At 38.6% G+C, this 18,441-nt stretch overlaps 1 protein-coding gene across 4 annotated transcripts in view; it reads left to right on the top strand.

Annotated features, from left to right (window-relative positions):
* LOC126484370 (E3 ubiquitin-protein ligase CCNB1IP1-like) overlaps positions 1-18,413 on the top strand; it is a 210,970-nt gene extending 192,557 nt beyond the window's left edge. For all 4 annotated transcript variants that reach the window (XM_050107855.1, XM_050107879.1, XM_050107871.1 and 1 more), the window contains one exon: positions 17,956-18,413. In XM_050107855.1, the coding sequence (XP_049963812.1) occupies positions 17,956-18,038 (83 nt within the window). In that variant the 3' untranslated portion in view covers positions 18,039-18,413. The remainder of the gene's footprint in view (positions 1-17,955) is intronic.
* The last annotated feature ends 28 nt before the right edge of the window (positions 18,414-18,441 follow it).

The following is an 18,441-nucleotide window of genomic DNA, read 5'->3' as shown; positions in this document are numbered from 1 at the left end:
AAAAAATGTTTGAATCTAGCCATAAACATACCATATTTCTCATTGGTATCATTACAGTCCTCCCCATGAACCATGGACCTTGCCGTTGGTGGGGAGGGTTGCGTGCCTCAGCGATACAGATGGCCGTACCGTAGGTGCAACCACAACGGAGGGGTATCTGTTGAGAGGCCAGACAAACGTGTGGTTCCTGAAGAGGGGCAGCAGCCTTTTCAGTAGTTGCAGGGGCAACAGTCTGGATGATTGACTGATCTGGCCTTGTAACAATAGCCAAAATGGCCTTTCTGTGCTGGTACTGCGAACGGCTGAAAGCAAGGGGAAACTACAGCCGTAAGTTTTCCCGAGGGCATGCAGCTTTACTGTATGGTTAAATGATGATGGCGTCCTCTTGGGTAAAATATTCCGGAGGTAAGATAGTCCCCCATTCGGATCTCCGGGCAGGCACTACTCAAGAGGACGTCGTTATCAGGAGAAAGAAAACTGGCATTCTACGGATCGGAGTGTGGAATGTCAGATCCCTTAATCGAGCAGGTAGTTTGAAAATTTAAAAAGGGAAATGGATAGGTTAAAGTTAGATATAGTGGGAATTAGTGAAGTTCGCGGGCAGGAGGAACAAGACTTTTGGTCAGATGAATACAGGGTTACAAATACAAAATCAAATAGAGATAATGCAGGAGTAGGTTTAATAATGAATAAAAAAAAAGGAGTGCGGGTAAGGTACTACAAACAGCATAGTGAACGCATTATTGTGGCCAAGATAGACACAAAGGCCACACCTACTACAGTAGTACAAGTTTATATGCCAACTAGCACTGCAGATGATGAAGAAATTGATGAAATGTGTGATGAGATAAAAGAAATTATTCAGATAGTGAAGGGTGACTGGATTTCGAGTGTAGGTAAAGGGAGAGAAGGAAACATAGTAGGTGAATATAGATTGGGGATAAGAAATGAAAGAGGAAGCCGTCTGCTAGAATTTTGCACAGAGCATAACTTAATCATAGCTAACACTTTGTTCAAGAATCATAAAAGAAGGCTGTATACATGGAAGAATCCCGGAGATACTAAAAGGTATCAGATAGATTATATAATGGTAAGACAGAGATTTAGGAACCAGGTTTTAAATTGTAAGACATTTCCAGGGGCAGATGTGGACTCTGACCACAATCTATTGGTTATGAACTGCAGATTGAAATTGAAGAAACTGCAAAAAGGTGGGAATTTAAGGAGATGGGACCTGGATAAACTGAAAGAACCAGAGGTTGTACAGAGTTTCAGGGAGAGCATAAGGGAACAATTGACAGGAATGGGGGAAAGAAATACAGTAGAAGAAGAATGGGTAGCTTTGAGGAATGAAATAGTGAAGGCAGCAGTGGATCAAGTAGGTAAAAAGACGAGGGCCAGTAGAAATCATTGGGTAACAGAAGAAATATTGAATTTAATTGATGAAAGGAGAAAATATAAAAATGCTAAATGAAGCAGGCAAAAAGGAATACAAATGACTCAAAAATGAGATCAACAGGAAGTGCAAAATGGCTAAGCAGGGATGGCTAGAGGACAAATGTAAGGATGTAGAGGCTTATCTAACTAGGGGTGAGATAGATACTGCCTACAGGAAAATTAAAGAGTTATTTGGAGAAAAGAGAACCACTTGTATGAATATCAAGAGCTCAGATGGAAACCCAGTTCTAAACAAAGAAGGGAAAGCAGAAAGGTGGAAGGAGTATATAGAGGGTCTATACAAGGGCGATGTACTTGAGGACAATATTATAGAAATGGAAGAGAATGTAGATGAAGATGAAATGGGAGATATGATACTGCGTGAAGAGTTTGACAGAGCACTGAAATACCTGAGCCGAAACAAGGCCCCGGGAGTAGACAACATTCCATTAGAACTACTGACGGCCTTGGGAGAGTCAGTCCTGACAAAACTCTACCATCTGGTGAGGAAAATGTATGAGACAGGTGAAGTACCCTCAGACTTCAAGAAGAATATAATAATTCCAATCCCAAGGAAAGCAGGTGCTGACAGATGTGACAATTACCGAACTATCAGTTTAACCCTTTTAGTGCCAAATACGATCTGATCGTGATCCAGATTTTCGGCAAAAAATGCCAGTAACGATCTGATCGTGATGCCTTTCTCATTCGCTAGGAAATACTAACAACTTTGCCTTCAAGTGCGGAAAAAATGAATGAGAAAGGCATCACGATCAGATCGTTACTGGCATTTTTCGCCGAAAATCTGGATCACGATCAGATCGTATTTGGCACTAAAAGGGTTAATAAGTCACAGCTGCAAAATACTAACGCGAATTCTTTACAGAAGAATGGAAAAACTGGTAGAAGCCGACATCGGGAAGATCAGTTTGTATTCCGCAGAAATATTGGAACATGTGAGGCAATACTGACCTTACAACTTATCTTAGAAGAAAGATTAAGGAAAGGCAAACCTACGTTTCTAGAATTTGTAGACTTTGATGAGAAAGCTTTTGACATTGTTGACTGGATTACTCTCTTCCAAATTCTAAATGTGGCAGAGGTAAAATACAGGGAGCAAAAGGCTATTTACAGTTTGTACAGAAACCAGATGGCAGTTATAAGGGTCGAGGGGCATGAAAGGGAAGCAGTGTTTGGGAAGGGAGTGAGACAGGGTTGTAGCCTCTCCCCAATGTTATTCAATCTGTATATTGAGCAAGCAGTAAAGGAAACAAAAGAAAAATACAGAGTAGGTATTAAAATCCATGGAAAAGAAATAAAAACTTTGAGGTTCGCCGATGACATTGTAATTCTGTCAGAGAGAACAAAGGACTTGGAAGAGCAGTTGAACGGAATGGACAGTGTCTTGAAAGGAGGATATATGATGAACATCAACAAAAGCAAAACGAGGATAATGGAATGAGTCGAATTAAGTCGGGTGATGCTGAGGGAATTAGATTAGGAAATGAGACACTTAAAGTGGTAAAGGAGTTTTGCTATTTGGGGAGCAAAATAACTGATGATGATCGAAGTAGAGAAGATATAAAATGTAGACTGGCAATGGCAAGGAAAGCATTTCTGAAGACGAGAAATTTGTTAACATCGAGTATAAATTTAAGTGTCAGGAAGTCTTTTCTGAAAGTATTTGTATGGAGTGTAGCCATGTATGGAAGTGAAACATGGACGATAAATAGTTCGGACAGGAGGAGAATAGAAGCTTTTGAAATGTGGTGCTACAGAAAAATGCTGAAGATTAGATGGGTACATCACATAACTAATGAGGAGGTATTGAATAGAATTGGGGAGAAGAGGAGTTTGTGGCACAACTTGACGAGAAGAAGGGAACGATTGGTAGGACATGTTCTGGGCATCAAGGGATCACAAATTTAGCATTGGAGGGCAGCATGGAGGGTAAAAATCGTAGAGGGAGACCAAGAGATGAATACACTAAGCAGATTCAGAAGGATGTAGGTTGCAGTAGGTACTGGGAGATGAAGAAACTTGCACAGGATAGGGTAGCATGGAGAGACGCATCAAACCAGTCTCAGGACTGAAGACCACAACAACAACATCATTACAGTTATATACATCTTTCCAACTTTCACCCTTTAGGAGAGAACAAAAATATTCCACATTTTTTGTACTGAAATTCCTTACAGTGTGTCATATTCTACTGGGAACTGAGTGTCCTGAAATATTCATCACAAGAATTTGAGCATTGTGATCACTAATACTCGTGTTTAAAACTTGTATGTTATAGGCATGTTTGCATGTGTTTATCAAGATCTGATCAATAATAGATGCAGAGGTTGGTGTTTCTAGAGTTGGTTCAGTTACCGTTGCACTGATGTTGAATGATTGTAGTAGATTTATGCCATCTCTAAATTTATTGGATTTTGAGAAATCAATATTAAAGTCACCACATATAATTACATTATCTTTGAAGAGTGAATTTTTTCCAGCTGTTCCTCCATGTGAATGTAGAACATTTTTTGTCTCCATCTGGTTACCTGTATACACAAATAATAACTGGATTTTGCCTTGGTAGTTCGCCTATAGAGAGTTCTGTATCTTTTTCACAGGACAGGTTATGGTGTTAGTTACACTATTGAATTCAGTGTTTTCTCTAACATATACACAGGTACCCCCACAACTCGATATTTTCCTACAAAACATGTTTGCAGGTTTGAACTGAGGAATGTATGTTTGCTCTAATATATCTTATTTGAGCCGGTATTCTGTAAAGCATAGTACAGAAATATCATTTAAGTCATTTAACATTATTATGGTGATGGGATATGTTCACTGATCTTGTCATTTATTGTATCTAGATTTGCCCTTTGCAGGAGTTTACAGTATTCACTCAGTAGTGAAATTGTTCAATAACTCTCTGCCAAGACCTTCGGTTTTCCCAGTTTTCTTAATAGCTATGATCATTGCCTTTTTCAGTGTGTTGAGAATGAGGCCAGTATCAAGTATGTCTTAAAAGAAATCAGTCTTTTATTACATCAAATTATGGCCCATTATTAGTTTTGATGTTTTTCAATTCCTGGTTACTTCCTGCTCTTCAAATGATCCAGAAAATTGACTTTGTTTTTAGGTTACTCAATTTGTGTTAAAGCACTGTAGTGTGCAGTCAATCTCTACAGGTTCAAGATACAGATACTATGCCCTCAGCACTATTTTCCAAACCTTCCATAGAATTGGATTACATGCCCTTAATTTTTTGAGGAGGATCTAGACTTTCATATTACAGTGCTTATAACCTACTTACTCTGTTGTTTTCGTCCACATGTCTCTGCAAGTTCTGCTGAGGGATTGTAGATGATCCTCTATTGTTTCATTATCTCCACTCTCAGTCAAATATTTATAGTGGGACTCAAATTCACTATTCCATCTTGGAATATATTATTTCTTGTAACCCCTATAAATATGTTTTCTTGCTACTTATGACAGGCTCTACAACATGCCCCAATCATATCACATCATTATTCAAATTTTGCTGCACATAACAGAGTGTTCTAATTATTTTATGGGACAAGTACAAATCTGCGCGAATCTGCAGTACAGTGCACACAAAATGACTTGATTCATGTCTGCATGGGCAGCATGGCATAGCAGAAGGGGACAACAGTAGTGGTAGGTAAGGGGGTGGGGGGGGGGGGGGGGTCTCACTGCAAACGGCCACTGCTTGGTAGAGGAGATGTAGTTCCTACAGCTAGCTAGTTTGCAGAGGATCGTATTAATACACCATGACAATGCAAAAAATAAATTGACAAATACAAAAGTTCAAAATCAATAGTGTCTGACAGGAGTACAAAAAATCATTGCATAAACGACTGTAGTGTTTGTTTCTAATGAACAAAGCACACAGTGTAGCAGTCAATGGACAACTGAAATGGCCATCTCTTGGGCATAAAAGGATAGACTCAGCACTCAGGATGAGATGTACTATATTTTACAGACTATAAGATGCACCTTTTTCTTCGAAAAATTGCCTCCAAAATTCTGGTGCATCTTATACTCGAAATTAATGTAAAAATGTCCAAGATTTGATTTAAAATTCCCGCCAGTCTTACAAATGGCTATGTATTCAATGCTTCAGGAAACCTATCTCTATCTGGCAACATTGGATTAAACTGGCAGCAGCAGTGCACTGATGTGACACACATGAGTTGCAGGGATTCATAAGCCTGCTAACACTGTCTCCCTCTCGCCCTGCCATCACAAACCCGGAACACTGTTTAGCCTATGATGTGTCATTGCAGTCTGCAGTGCCAGTGAACTTAAATTGAAAGTGATTTGTTTTATCGATAACAGTACCATATTTTTGTTATTAGCTAGTTTTGTAATGGAGAAAAAAGTATTCACATGATGCTGGCTGTATAAATTGGAAGTAATATCATTTGCAGAAGAACATGGAAACACAGCAGCTGAGCAGCATTTTGGCCCTCCATCAACAGATTGGTGGGCTAGTAAAAAGGAACTGAAAAAACTGAGGAAGACTAAATGAGCAAATGGAGACTGAATGCAAAATGGCCAAAACTAGATGATGGTTTATTGGAATGGATTCAAGGACACCGTCAAAATGGCACTGGAATTAATACAAAAATTATTCAAATACCTGCTTGTAAGCCAGCACTACAGTGGAAAGTAACAGACTCTAAGGGGGGAGTTGGATGGTGCTACAGGTTTATGAAGCATCATGGACTTAGCGTGCGAACCAAAACCAAAATATCACAGAAAATTCCACAACAATAAGAATAGAATATATTGTCTTCCCACTGCTTTCTTATTCCACATTGAAAGAAAACCAGTGTGGAACTAAGCCAAATAGCAAATATGGATGAAACTCCTATGAAATTTGATGTGCCGAGTAACAGAACTGTTGCCATGAAAGGTGCTACAACTGTAACTATAAAAACAAGTAGATACGAAAAAACGCACTACATTGTTTTCCTTTCATGTTGTGCTGACAATACTAAACCTAATCCAATGATTATTTTCAAGCACAAAACAATACCAAAACCTTCTGCAATACTGCCAGGTGTTATTGTTCATGTACATGACCAGTGTTGGATGGACAAGGCTGGTAACAAATTACGGATTAACAGTGTGAGGGGGGAAGGAAATATGCTTTATTGAAGAAGAGTTCTCTTCTTGTGTTATATCAGTTTAGTAGTCATTTGAAAAATTCTGTGAAAGAGAAACTGAGACAGGGAAATACAGAGCTTGCTTCACAATTGCAACTTCTTGACATCTTAATAAATAAACCATTTAAAGTGTATATGAGAGAGGACTGAAACAAACAGATGGTGGATGAAACCCAATGTGAATTCAAGTGAAAGGTAACTTTAAAATGACTTACAACCAAACAAGTGTGTCAGTGGATAAAACAGTTGTGGTCTATGATGACAAGAGACATTATTGTTAAATCTTTCATGATATGTGGCATAAGTAATGCTCTCAGAAGCAGTGAAGACCATCTTACATATGCAGAGGACAACAATGATGATGATGAAGAGGAGGAGGAAGAGGAAGAAGAAGAAGAAGAAGAAGAAGAACAATAAGAAGAAGGAGAAAGTGCAGATGATGAGTTCAGGGATTTTAAAGGTCAGTTCGGTTTTATAAACTAAGAATTTTTTTTAGTCTGGCTTTGCAATCTGTTGTTGTTGTTGTCTTCAGTCCTGAGACTGGCTTGATGCAACTCTCCATGCTACCCTATCCTGTGCAAGTTTCTTCATCTCCTAGTACCTACTGCAACCTACATCCTTCTGAATCTGCTTAGTGTATTCATCTCTTGGTCTCCCTCTACGATTTTTACCCTCCACGCTGCCCTCCAATGCTAAATTTGTGATCCCTTGATGCCTCAGAACATGACCTACCAACCGGTCCCTTCTTCTCGTCATGTTGTGCCACAAACTCCTCTTCTCCCCAATTCTATTCAATACGTCCTCATTAGTTATGTAATCTACCCATCTAATCTTCAGCATTCTTCTGTAGCACCACATTTCGAAAGCTTCTATTCTCTTCCTGTCCAAACTATTTATCGCCCATGTTTCACTTCCATACATGGCTACACTCCATACAAATACTTTCAGAAACGACTTCCTGACTCTTAAATCTATACTCGATGATAACAAATTTCTCTTCTTCAGAAACGCTTTCCTTGCCATTGCCAGTCTACATTTTATATCTTCTCTACTTCGACCATCATCAGTTATTTTGCTCCCCAAATAGCAAAACTCCTTTACTACTTTAAGTGTCTCTTTTCCTAATCTAATTCCCTCACCATCACCCGACTTAATTCGACTACATTCCATTAACCTCGTTTTGCTTTTGTTGATGTTCATCTTATATCCTCCTTTCGAGACACTGTCCATTCCGTTCAACTACTCTTCCATGTCCTTTGGTGTCTCTGACAGAATTACAGTGTCATCGGCGAACCTCAAAGTTTTTATCTCTTCTCCATGGATTTTAATGCCTACTCCGAATTTTTCTTTTGTTTCCTTTACTGCATATACAGATTGAATAACATTGGGGAGAGGCTACAACCCTGTCTCACTCCCTTCCCAACCACTTCCCTTTCATGCCCCTCGACTCTTATAACTGTCATCTGGTTTCTGTACAAATAGTAAATAGCCTTTTGCTCCCTGTATTTTACCCCTGCCACCTTTAGAATTTGGAAGAGAGTAATCCAGTCAACATTGTCAAAAGCTTTCTCTAAGTCTACAAGTGCTAGAAACGTAGGTTTGCCTTTCCTTAATCTTTCTTCTAAGATAAGTCGTAAGGTCAGTATTGCCTCACATGTTCCAATATTTCTACGGAATCCAAACTGAGCTTCCCGAGGTCGGCTTCTACCAGTTTTTCCATTCGTCTCTAACGAATTCTTGTTAGTATTTTGCAGCTGTGACTTATTAAACTAATAGTTCGGTAATTTTCACATCTGTCACCACCTGCTTTCTTTGGGATTGGAATTATTGTATTCTTCTTGAAGTCTGAGGGTACTTCGCCTGTCTCATACATCTTGCTCACCAGATGGTAGAGTTTTGTCAGGACTGGCTCTCCCAAGGCCGTCAGTAGTTCTAATGGAATGTTGTCTACTCCCGGGGCCTTGTTTCGGCTCACGTCTTTCAGTGCTCTGTCAAACTCTTCATGCAGTATCGTATCTCCCATTTCATCTTCGTCTACATTCTCTTCCATTTCTATAATATTGTCCTCAAGTACATCGCCCTTGTATAGACCCTCTATACACTCCTTCCACCTTTCTGCTTTTCCTTCTTTGGTTAGGACTGGGTTTCCATCTGAGCTCTTGATATTCATACAAGTGGTTCTCTTTTCTCCAAAGGTCTCTTTAATTTTCCTGTAGGCTGTATCTATCTCACCCCTAGTGAGATAAGCCTCTACATCCTTACATTTGTCCTCTAGCCATCCCTCCTTAGCCATTTTGCACTTCCTGTCGATCTCATTTTTGAGACGTTTGTATTCCTTTTTGCCTGCTTCATTTACTGCGTTTTTATGTTTCCTCCTTTCATCAATTAAATTCAATATTTCTTCTATTACCCAAGGATTTCTACTAACCCTCGTCTATTTACCTACTTGATCCTCTGCTGCCTTCACTACTTCATCCCTCAGAGCTACCCATTCTTCTTCTACTGTACTTCTTTCCCCCACTGCTGTCAACTGTTCCCTTATGCTCTCCCTGGAACTCTGCACAACCTCTGGTTTAGTCAGTTTATCCAGATTGCATCTCCTCAAATTCCCACCTTTTTGCAGTTTGTTCAGTTTTAATTTACAGTTCATAACCAATAGATTGTGGTCAGAGTCCACATCTGCCCCTGGAAATGTCTTACAATTTAAAACCTGGTTCCTAAACCTCTGTCTTACCATTACATAAACTATCTGATACCTTTTAGTATCTCCAGGATTCTTCCATGTATACAACCTTCTTTTATGATTCTTGAACCAAGTGTTAGCTATGATTAAGTTATGCTCTGTGCAAAATTCTACCAGATGGCTTCCTCTTTCATGTCTTAGCCCCAATCCATATTCACCTACTATGTTTCCTTCTCTCCCTTTTCCTACACTCGAATTCCAGTCACCCATGACTATTAAATTTTCGTCTCCCTTCAGTATCTGAATCATTTCTTTTATCTCATCATACATTTCATCAATTTCTTCATCATCTGCAGAGCTAGTTGGCATTTAACTTGTACTACTGTAGTAGGTGTGGGCTTTGTGTCTATCTTGGCCACAATAATGCGTTCACTATGCTGATTGTAGTACCTTACCCGCACTCCTATTTTTTTATTCATTATTAATCCTACTCCTGCATTACCCCTATTTGATTTTGTATTTATAACCCTGTATTCATCTGACCAAAAGTCTTGTTCCTCCTGCCAGCGAACTTCACTAATTCCCACTATATCTAACTTTAACCTATCCATTTCCCTTTTTAAATTTTCTAACCTACCTGCTCGATTAAGGGATCTGACATTCCACGCTCCGATCCGTAGAACACCAGTTTTCTTTCTCCTGATAACAATGTCCTCTTGAGTAGTCTCCGCCCGGAGATCCAAATGGGGGACTATTTTACCTCCGGAATATTTTACCCAAGAGGACGCCATCATCATTTAACCATACAGTAAAGCTACATGCCCTCTGGAAAAATTACGGCTGTAGTTTCCCCTTGCTTTCAGCTGTTCGCAGTACTAGCACAGAAAGGCCGTTTTGGTTATTGTTACAACGCCAGATCAGTCAATCATCGAGACTGTTGCCCCTGCAACTACTGAAAAGGCTGCTGCCCCTCTTCAGGAACCACACGTTTGTCTGGCCTCTCAACAGATACCCCTCCGTTGTGGTTGCACCTACGGTACGGCCATCTGTATCGCTGAGGCACGCAAGCCTCCCCACCAGCGGCAAGGTCCATGGTTCATGTGGGGGGACTTTGCAATCTAATAATTAACACTATAAAAATGTTATTTTTTTAAAGAAATTGCTTAAAAATTAAAATGCGCCTTATAGTCCGTAAAATACAGTACTTCTGTGCATGGGCGAATTTATTTTGTGCGAGCTGTAACTGGTATCGAGTTGCAAGAGTAGACTTCCACAATCATTGTCTTCGTCATTAACGCCTTTCTTAGTATGTGACTGGATCAGAATACCGTCGCTTTGCAAGCGGCCTTCATCAGGTGGTATATTTATTACCATTATATTGCCCAATTCAGATCCTGTATTTAGTGTTACTTCATCCAACTCTTAGTGGTAGTTTGTCAAGAATGCCACTGAACTTAATTTTTGATTGGAAGGCATTTGTGAAGTTGTGGGGATTGATGTCTTTTATTAATGGTAGTTGTTATTCAAATTCCTGTTGGCTAGAATTGATGAATGAAGCAGACAAGCCATTAGTGATACAGGACTGCTTCCATAGTACCCAGTGATGGCCAATACAACACTGCATGGTATCCACCTTAGGTCTCCATGTTTATTCTCATGCCTGTTGGGGCACCTTCACATGCATTATCATCCCATAAGGCAGCTACTGCTGGTATCAAAGACATAGTGAACTTGTATCCATTCTCACCATCCATGTTAGCAAGTTGCCTCAGAATCTCAATCGTTTCTTGAATCTGTCGCTGTTTGATGATTCAGACAGTAAAGTGGGCTCTCATTGTATTGGCTGCCTGATGTTTCTGCCATAATGGCTAACAGCACTCCTGTGACTGTCCCATTTGCTGCAGTAAACAGTGAGAGCATTAATTCATTAGTATACTTGTTGGTGCCCCTCGTTTGTCAGTATCAGGTAACACAAAATAAAAACTACTGTAAATAGAGACCAAATCCCGCTTCACCACACCTGTAATCTAAGCAGAAGTCAAATTCAGTGATGTTCTTCACATACTGATTCTAACAAGGGAAACTCCCCTTCGGAACCCCCTTCAGATTTAGTGGTAAGAAGGTCCAGTGGACAGCTCGTCAGAAACAGAACACAGATCAAGCATGAAAACAGGAAGAAGGTGTACTGGACTGTGAAAAAAAAAAGTAAAATAGAAACAGTGAATGGTCCAAGAACAAGAAGTGCAATATAGAGTTGCCAGGCAGAGAAATGAAGTTGTGGTTACATTATTTGACTGCGAAGTAATTGAGCCATGTTTAAACCTTCCTTGTGCCTTCTTCTTCATGTTTCTACCCCTCCCTTTATTAAAAATTTGTGGCTGTGTTGTGGCATAATGTCCATTTGCAACAGTGAAGTGTAAACTACGAACCTATGATGCCAGTCGATTGTGCACAATTACTCTATTAGCAGCCAAAAGGAAGTGGCTTTCGAACAGGAACTGCAAATGTTTGATGACAATGTGACAAATCAACTGACTCCTCCACCGAAAAACACGTCAGGCGTGTCATATACAGCATTAGTGACAGTACGTGTGTCATATGATAGGAACCTCTTATTATCGATGCACCTAATTTGAATGACTGGTAAGTGAGTGAGGTGTGCCTCCTTGCTCGATATAGGTGTGAATGTGCTCACTCCCAAGGAAATTCTGGACTCGCATTCGGGAGGACGACGGTTCAATCCCGTGTCCGGCCATCCTGATTTAGGTTTTCCGTGATTTCCCTAAATCTCCCCAGGCAAATGCCGGGATGGTTCCTCTGAAAGGGCACGGCTGACTTCCTTCCCCATCCTTCCCCAAACCTACCTACCCAAGGAAATTATGAAAACATAATAGTTTTTCACAGAAGCTGCAGCAAATAAATGCAACAGTTTCACAATCACACAGTTTCTCTATGCCCTGTCAAAACATATGTTTTTATCATTTTTGAACTTGCATTCCAATTTGGAAGTCTTGATTCTTGAATTCCTTTGTTGTACCATAATTGACAACCATTTATTTGTTGTTTTCATTCCTGTGAGATGTCTGTGTGGTATCTTGCCTGTTGTCACTATTCATCACATTTACAGGCAACTGTAATGTATTCTTACCACATGACTCATATTCTATAATCAATGTGCAGTATGACAACTGCCAAAAACATTTCAATGACTGGACGGACAGTTCATAATGTAGTGAAAAATAATAATGTAATAGTAATAATAATAATAATAATAATAATAATAATAAAACCCGTGGAGGCCCAGGAAAAGAATAGGCCTCTGGTATGTTCTGCCAGTCGTAAAAGGCGACGAAAAGAACAAACCACTACATCTACATCTACATCTACATTGATACTCCGCAAGCCACCCAACGGTGTGTGGCGGAGGGCACTTTACGTGCCACTGTCATTACCTCCCTTTCCTGTTCCAGTCGCGTATGGTTCGCGGGAAGAACGACTGTCTGAAAGCCTCCGTGCGCGCTCTAATCTCTCTAATTTTACATTCGTGATCTCCTCGGGAAGTATAAGTAGGGGGAAGCAATATATTCGATACCTCATCCAGAAACGCACCCTCTCGAAACCTGGCGAGCAAGCTACACCGCGATGCAGAGCGCCTCTCTTGCAGAGTCTGCCACTTGAGTTTATTAAACATCTCCGTAACGCTATCACGGTTACCAAATAACCCAGTGACGAAACGCGCCGCTCTTCTTTGGATCTTCTCTATCTCCTCCGTCAACCCGACCTGGTACGGATCCCACACTGATGAGCAATACTCAAGTATAGGTCGAACGAGTGTTTTGTAAGCCACCTCCTTTGTTGATGGACTACATTTTCTAAGCACTCTCCCAATGAATCTCAACCTGGTACCCGCCTTACCAACAATTAGTTAACCCCCCTTTTAGTGTGATTAGTTGGTTCAGGACAGAACTAATGAAGCCTCTGACAAGCGCTGTCATAGTTGGGGATGACGCTTGAACCCTATGCCCATCCACAATGGTAACGACACTGCTAGCCACACAGAAAATTATTTAAATCCAAATAGAGGTGTTTTGCAGGATATGCTTCCTGCGACCACTCTAGAAGGAAAACAAAGACAGAGGATGAGATAGTCAGATGAAGTTAACCGACACTTCATGTTCTGTTATTACCAAGCAGCAAACTTAGGAACCGACACAACTGGATACAGATCACAAGTATACACAACATTTATTACCAGATACCCAGATTAAAATTTTTAACAGAACAACAACTAGCTGATCAGATCCGTGTAATAATCAAAAATAACAGGATACCCCAGTCAGAATTAGAAAACATCAAACAACAAGTACAACAAATACTGGAACAAAATAATGTGCAGTCAGAAGAAGAAGAAAATACAGTAACAGACTCAAGCATCCCAGAGCAAACAGACAAAGAACAACACGCTTCAATTAAACAATCAGAGGAAAACGAAATCTTAAGACAGCCACCAGAACAAGCACAAATAGAACACGAAGTGATACACATGTTAGATATAGAAGAAAAATTTCAGCTGACATATATAGAATACAAAGACACAAATACAGACATTAGACCATTCCTGCATAGACCACCAAATAACCCACAAGTTGAAACAACAATAACAACTATCAACACAATCATACACAACAAAATAAATGAAAATACAACTATGGAAGAGTTACAACTACTGGTTTATATAGGAGCACTCACTACACTAAATATACACACTAGGCAGAGATCAGAACCAACCAACACACAGAAGAAACCCACAAAAACAGCATGGCAACACAGGCTACAGATCATAATAGAAAAACTGAGAAAAGACATCGGACAGCTAACACAATTTATAAGAAATGAAATATCAGACAAAAAACGAAAAAGGTTAGGTAAAATCTCACAACAAGAAGCGATAGAGCAATTAGATGAAAAGAAGCAGAAATTACAAGCATTGGCCAAACGACTTAGAAGATACAAAAAAAGTGAAAATAGAAGGAAACAAACACAAACCAAAAGAAATTTTACCAGACAATAGATAACACACACATTAAAATAGACAATCCACCAAACATAACAGACATGGAACACTTCTGGAGCAACATATGGTCAAACCCGGTACAGCATAACAGGCATGCGCGGTGGATACAAGCAAAAACAGACGCATACAAGATGATACCACAAATGCCTGAAGTGATAATTTTGCAACATGAAGTCACCCAAGCAATTAATTCTACTCACAATTGGAAAGCCCCTGGAAAAGATAAAATAGCAAATTTCTGGCTAAAGAAGTTCACCTGAACACATTCACATCTAACTAAATTATTTAACAGTTACATTGCAGACCCATACACATTCCCTGATACACTTACACATGGAATAACTTATCTGAAACCTAAAGATCAAGCAGACACAGCACACCCAGCTAAATATTGCCCCATAACATGCCTACCAACAATATACATTAACTTCAGTCATTACACAGAATTTAATGACACATTCAACACAGAACAAAATTATAAATGAAGAACAAAAAGGCTGTTGCAAAGGAGCACGAGGATGTAAAGAGCAACAGATAATAGATGCAGAGGTGGCATATCAAGCCAAAACTATACAAAGGTCGCTACACTACGCATACATTGATTACCAAAAAGCTTTTGATAGCGTACCCTGCTCATGGTTACTACAAATATTGGAAATATACAAAGTAGATCCTAAATTGATACAGTTCCTAAACATAGTAATGAAAAATTGGAAAACCACACTTAATATCCAAACAAATTCAAATAATATCACATCACAGCCAATACAGATTAAGCGTGGAATATACCAAGGAGACTCATTAAGTCCTTTCTGGTTCTGCCTTGCTCTGAACCCACTATCCAACACGCTAAATAATACAAATTATGGATACAATATTACTGGAACATACCAACACAAAATCACACATTTGCTATACATGGATGATCTAAACCTACTGGGAGCAACAAATCAACAACTCAACCAATTACAAATGATAACAGAAGTATTCAGCAATGATATAAATATGGCTTTTGGAACAGACAAATGTAAGAAAAATAGCATAGTCAAGGGAAAACACACTAAACAAGAAGATTACATATTGGATAACCACAGCGGCTGCATAGAAGCGATGGAAAAAACAGATGCATATAAATATCTAGGATACAGACAAAAAGTAGGAATAGATAATACAAATATTAAAGAAGAACTAAAAGAAAAATATAGACGAAGACTAACAAAAATACTGAAAACAGAATTGACAGCAAGAAACAAGACAAAAGCTATAAATACTTGTGCTATACCAATATCGACCTACTCATTTAGAGTAGTAAATGGAGTAACACAGACCTAGAAGCACTCAATACACTTACACGATCACAATGCCACAAATATAGAATACAGCACATACATTCAGCAACAGAAAGATTCACATTAAGCAGAAAGGAAGGAGGAAGGGGATTATCGACATAAAAAATCTACATTATGGACAGTTAGACAATTTAAGAAAATACTTTATAGAACGAGCAGAAACTAGCAAAATACACAAAGCAATCACTCATATAAATACATCGGCTACACCACTGAAATTTCATAACCACTTCTACAACCCTTTAGATCACATAACATCAACAGACACGAAGAAAGTAAATTGGAAAAAGAAAACACTACATGGCAAGCACCCGTATCATCTAACACAGCCACACATCGATCAAGACGCATCCAACACATGGCTAAAAAAAGGCAATATATACAGTGAGACAGAAGGATTCATGATTGTAATACAGGATCAAACAATAAACACCAGATATTGCAGCAAGCATATTATTAAAGATCCCAATACCACAACAGATAAATGCAGACTTTGCAAACAACAAATAGAAACAGTAGATTACATCACAAGCGGATGTACAATACTAGCAAATACAGAATACCCCAGAAGTCATGACAATGTAGCAAAAATAATACATCAACAACTTGCCATACAACATAAACTAATAAAACATGTTCCCACATACAAGTATGCACCACAAAATGTACTGGAGAATGATGAATACAAATTATACTGGAACAGAACCATTATAAAAGATAAAACAACACCACATAACAAACCTGACATCATACTCACCAATAAAAAGAAGAAATAACACAACTAATCGAAATATCCATACCCAGTACAACAAATATACAGAAGAAAACAGGAGAAAAAATTGAAAAATACATCCAACTGGCTGAGGAAGTCAAGGACATGTGGCATCAGGATAAAGTTGACATTATACCAATCATACTATCAACTACAGGAGTCATATCACACAATATCCACCAATACATCAACGCAATACAGCTACATCCAAACTTATATATACAATTACAGAAATCTGTAAGTATTGATACATGTTCAATTACCTGAAAGTTCCTAAATGCAATGTAACATATACCATACAGTTAACAGGAAGTCACGCTTGATCAAAGTCCGCATCACTTTCCATTTTTAACCAGACAGAACGTCTGAGAAAGGAAAGAATAATAATAATAATAATAATATGAACTGCACAAGGGAGTTTTGAACACGGCTCGCCTGCTTGCCAGTCCAACACCAGGACCACTTATCCATTATGCCTTTGCTGTTTCAGGCTGCTCTTTATTGCACTTCTTGTTCTCAGACTGTTCACTGTTTCTATTTTGCTTTTTTTTTCAGTTCTGTACACCTTCTTCCTATTTTCATGCTTGACCTGTGTTCGGTTTTTGACAGGCTATTCACTGGGCCATCTTACCACTAAATCTGAAGGGGTGCGATGGGGAGTTTCCCTTGTACAAGAATAATAAAATAATGCTATATAAGATATGAATATGGCACTAGCGCAGCAGCTGATACATACTAGTGAATGCCAGTCCAACAGTGGGTGGCAAGATGTCTTTATAACAGTGATGATGCTGTCACATACTTGGAAAAGTTTTTTTTTTGAAATATTATACACTTAGGTTTTGGTTTTGTTCCTTCATTTCACCATTTTTAGTAAAAAAATAAACCACCTCTTTCATTTTAATGGTGTTTGCTATTTATCCTTGAATAAACCAGAGAAATTTGGGGACGTTACTTACATATCTAACGCAAGTGCTCTTCAATTTGGCTGTCTCAACAGTTTTGCTACTGCATTAGTTGATGTAATATTATGTCACATAAAGTTACCAGTTACTGTCCCTTCTCCTGTTGCACTTGTATGTACTGTGCAGAATGTCTGCTATATTATTGAATTATTTTACTTCAAATTGAAACAGAATTTGAGGAATTAAGATCAATTTTTAATTTGTATTTGTTAACAGAACAACTAGAGTAGTGACGGTACATAAAATTGAGAAAACATGTATCAATTTTGTAGCTGCTGGAACTTTAAAGAAAGTAGCATTTAGAAACCGATTTAAAAGATAAAAAATAAAATAAAGCAAAAGATTCATTTTTTTATTTTCTGTATGTATGTCTGTCAGCTGGCTTTGGATTTGATTGTTTCAATAATTAATAAGTAAACGTAGAAAGATACTGTATTCTGATGAGTTAATTGTGATTTTAAACAGTACTATTCTTTATAACAGAATTCACATTCAAGCCAGTAACACCATCACCTGATGCAACAAGACAGTGGAGAAATCCTCTTGTGAAACGACAAAGAAAATAGAATTAAAATGTGGTCTCTTTTGACACTGGATATGAGGATGCAATGAAGACAAGTATTATTTTATATAAATTTGGACTTATTTCGATTTGAAGACCAGTGTGTGTTGTATTTCATACCTTAATTTTTGGCATGTATACAGTTTTGTTAAGTAGAATTTGCACAAATGACTCTTTATCAACAACAAATTTGAACAAATCACTCACATCACACCACTTCACTGTAGCTTACTAGTAATTTTTTCCTCTTTTTAAGGACAATGCATATTTTGTGGCAACTGTTGCAGTTAGGCTGTTTTCTCTAATTTACATTTAAAACCATTAAAAGTAATATATTAACATAGCACAGAGAAAATGTGGAAGAACAAAATTAAATCAATTTTGTGCTGTAAAAATAATATATTTTC

The sequence above is a fragment of the Schistocerca serialis genome, chromosome 1, assembly GCF_023864345.2.
Source record: "Schistocerca serialis cubense isolate TAMUIC-IGC-003099 chromosome 1, iqSchSeri2.2, whole genome shotgun sequence".
Taxonomy (NCBI): Eukaryota; Metazoa; Arthropoda; class Insecta; order Orthoptera; family Acrididae; genus Schistocerca; species Schistocerca serialis.
This window is presented reverse-complemented; position numbering and strand designations above follow the sequence as displayed.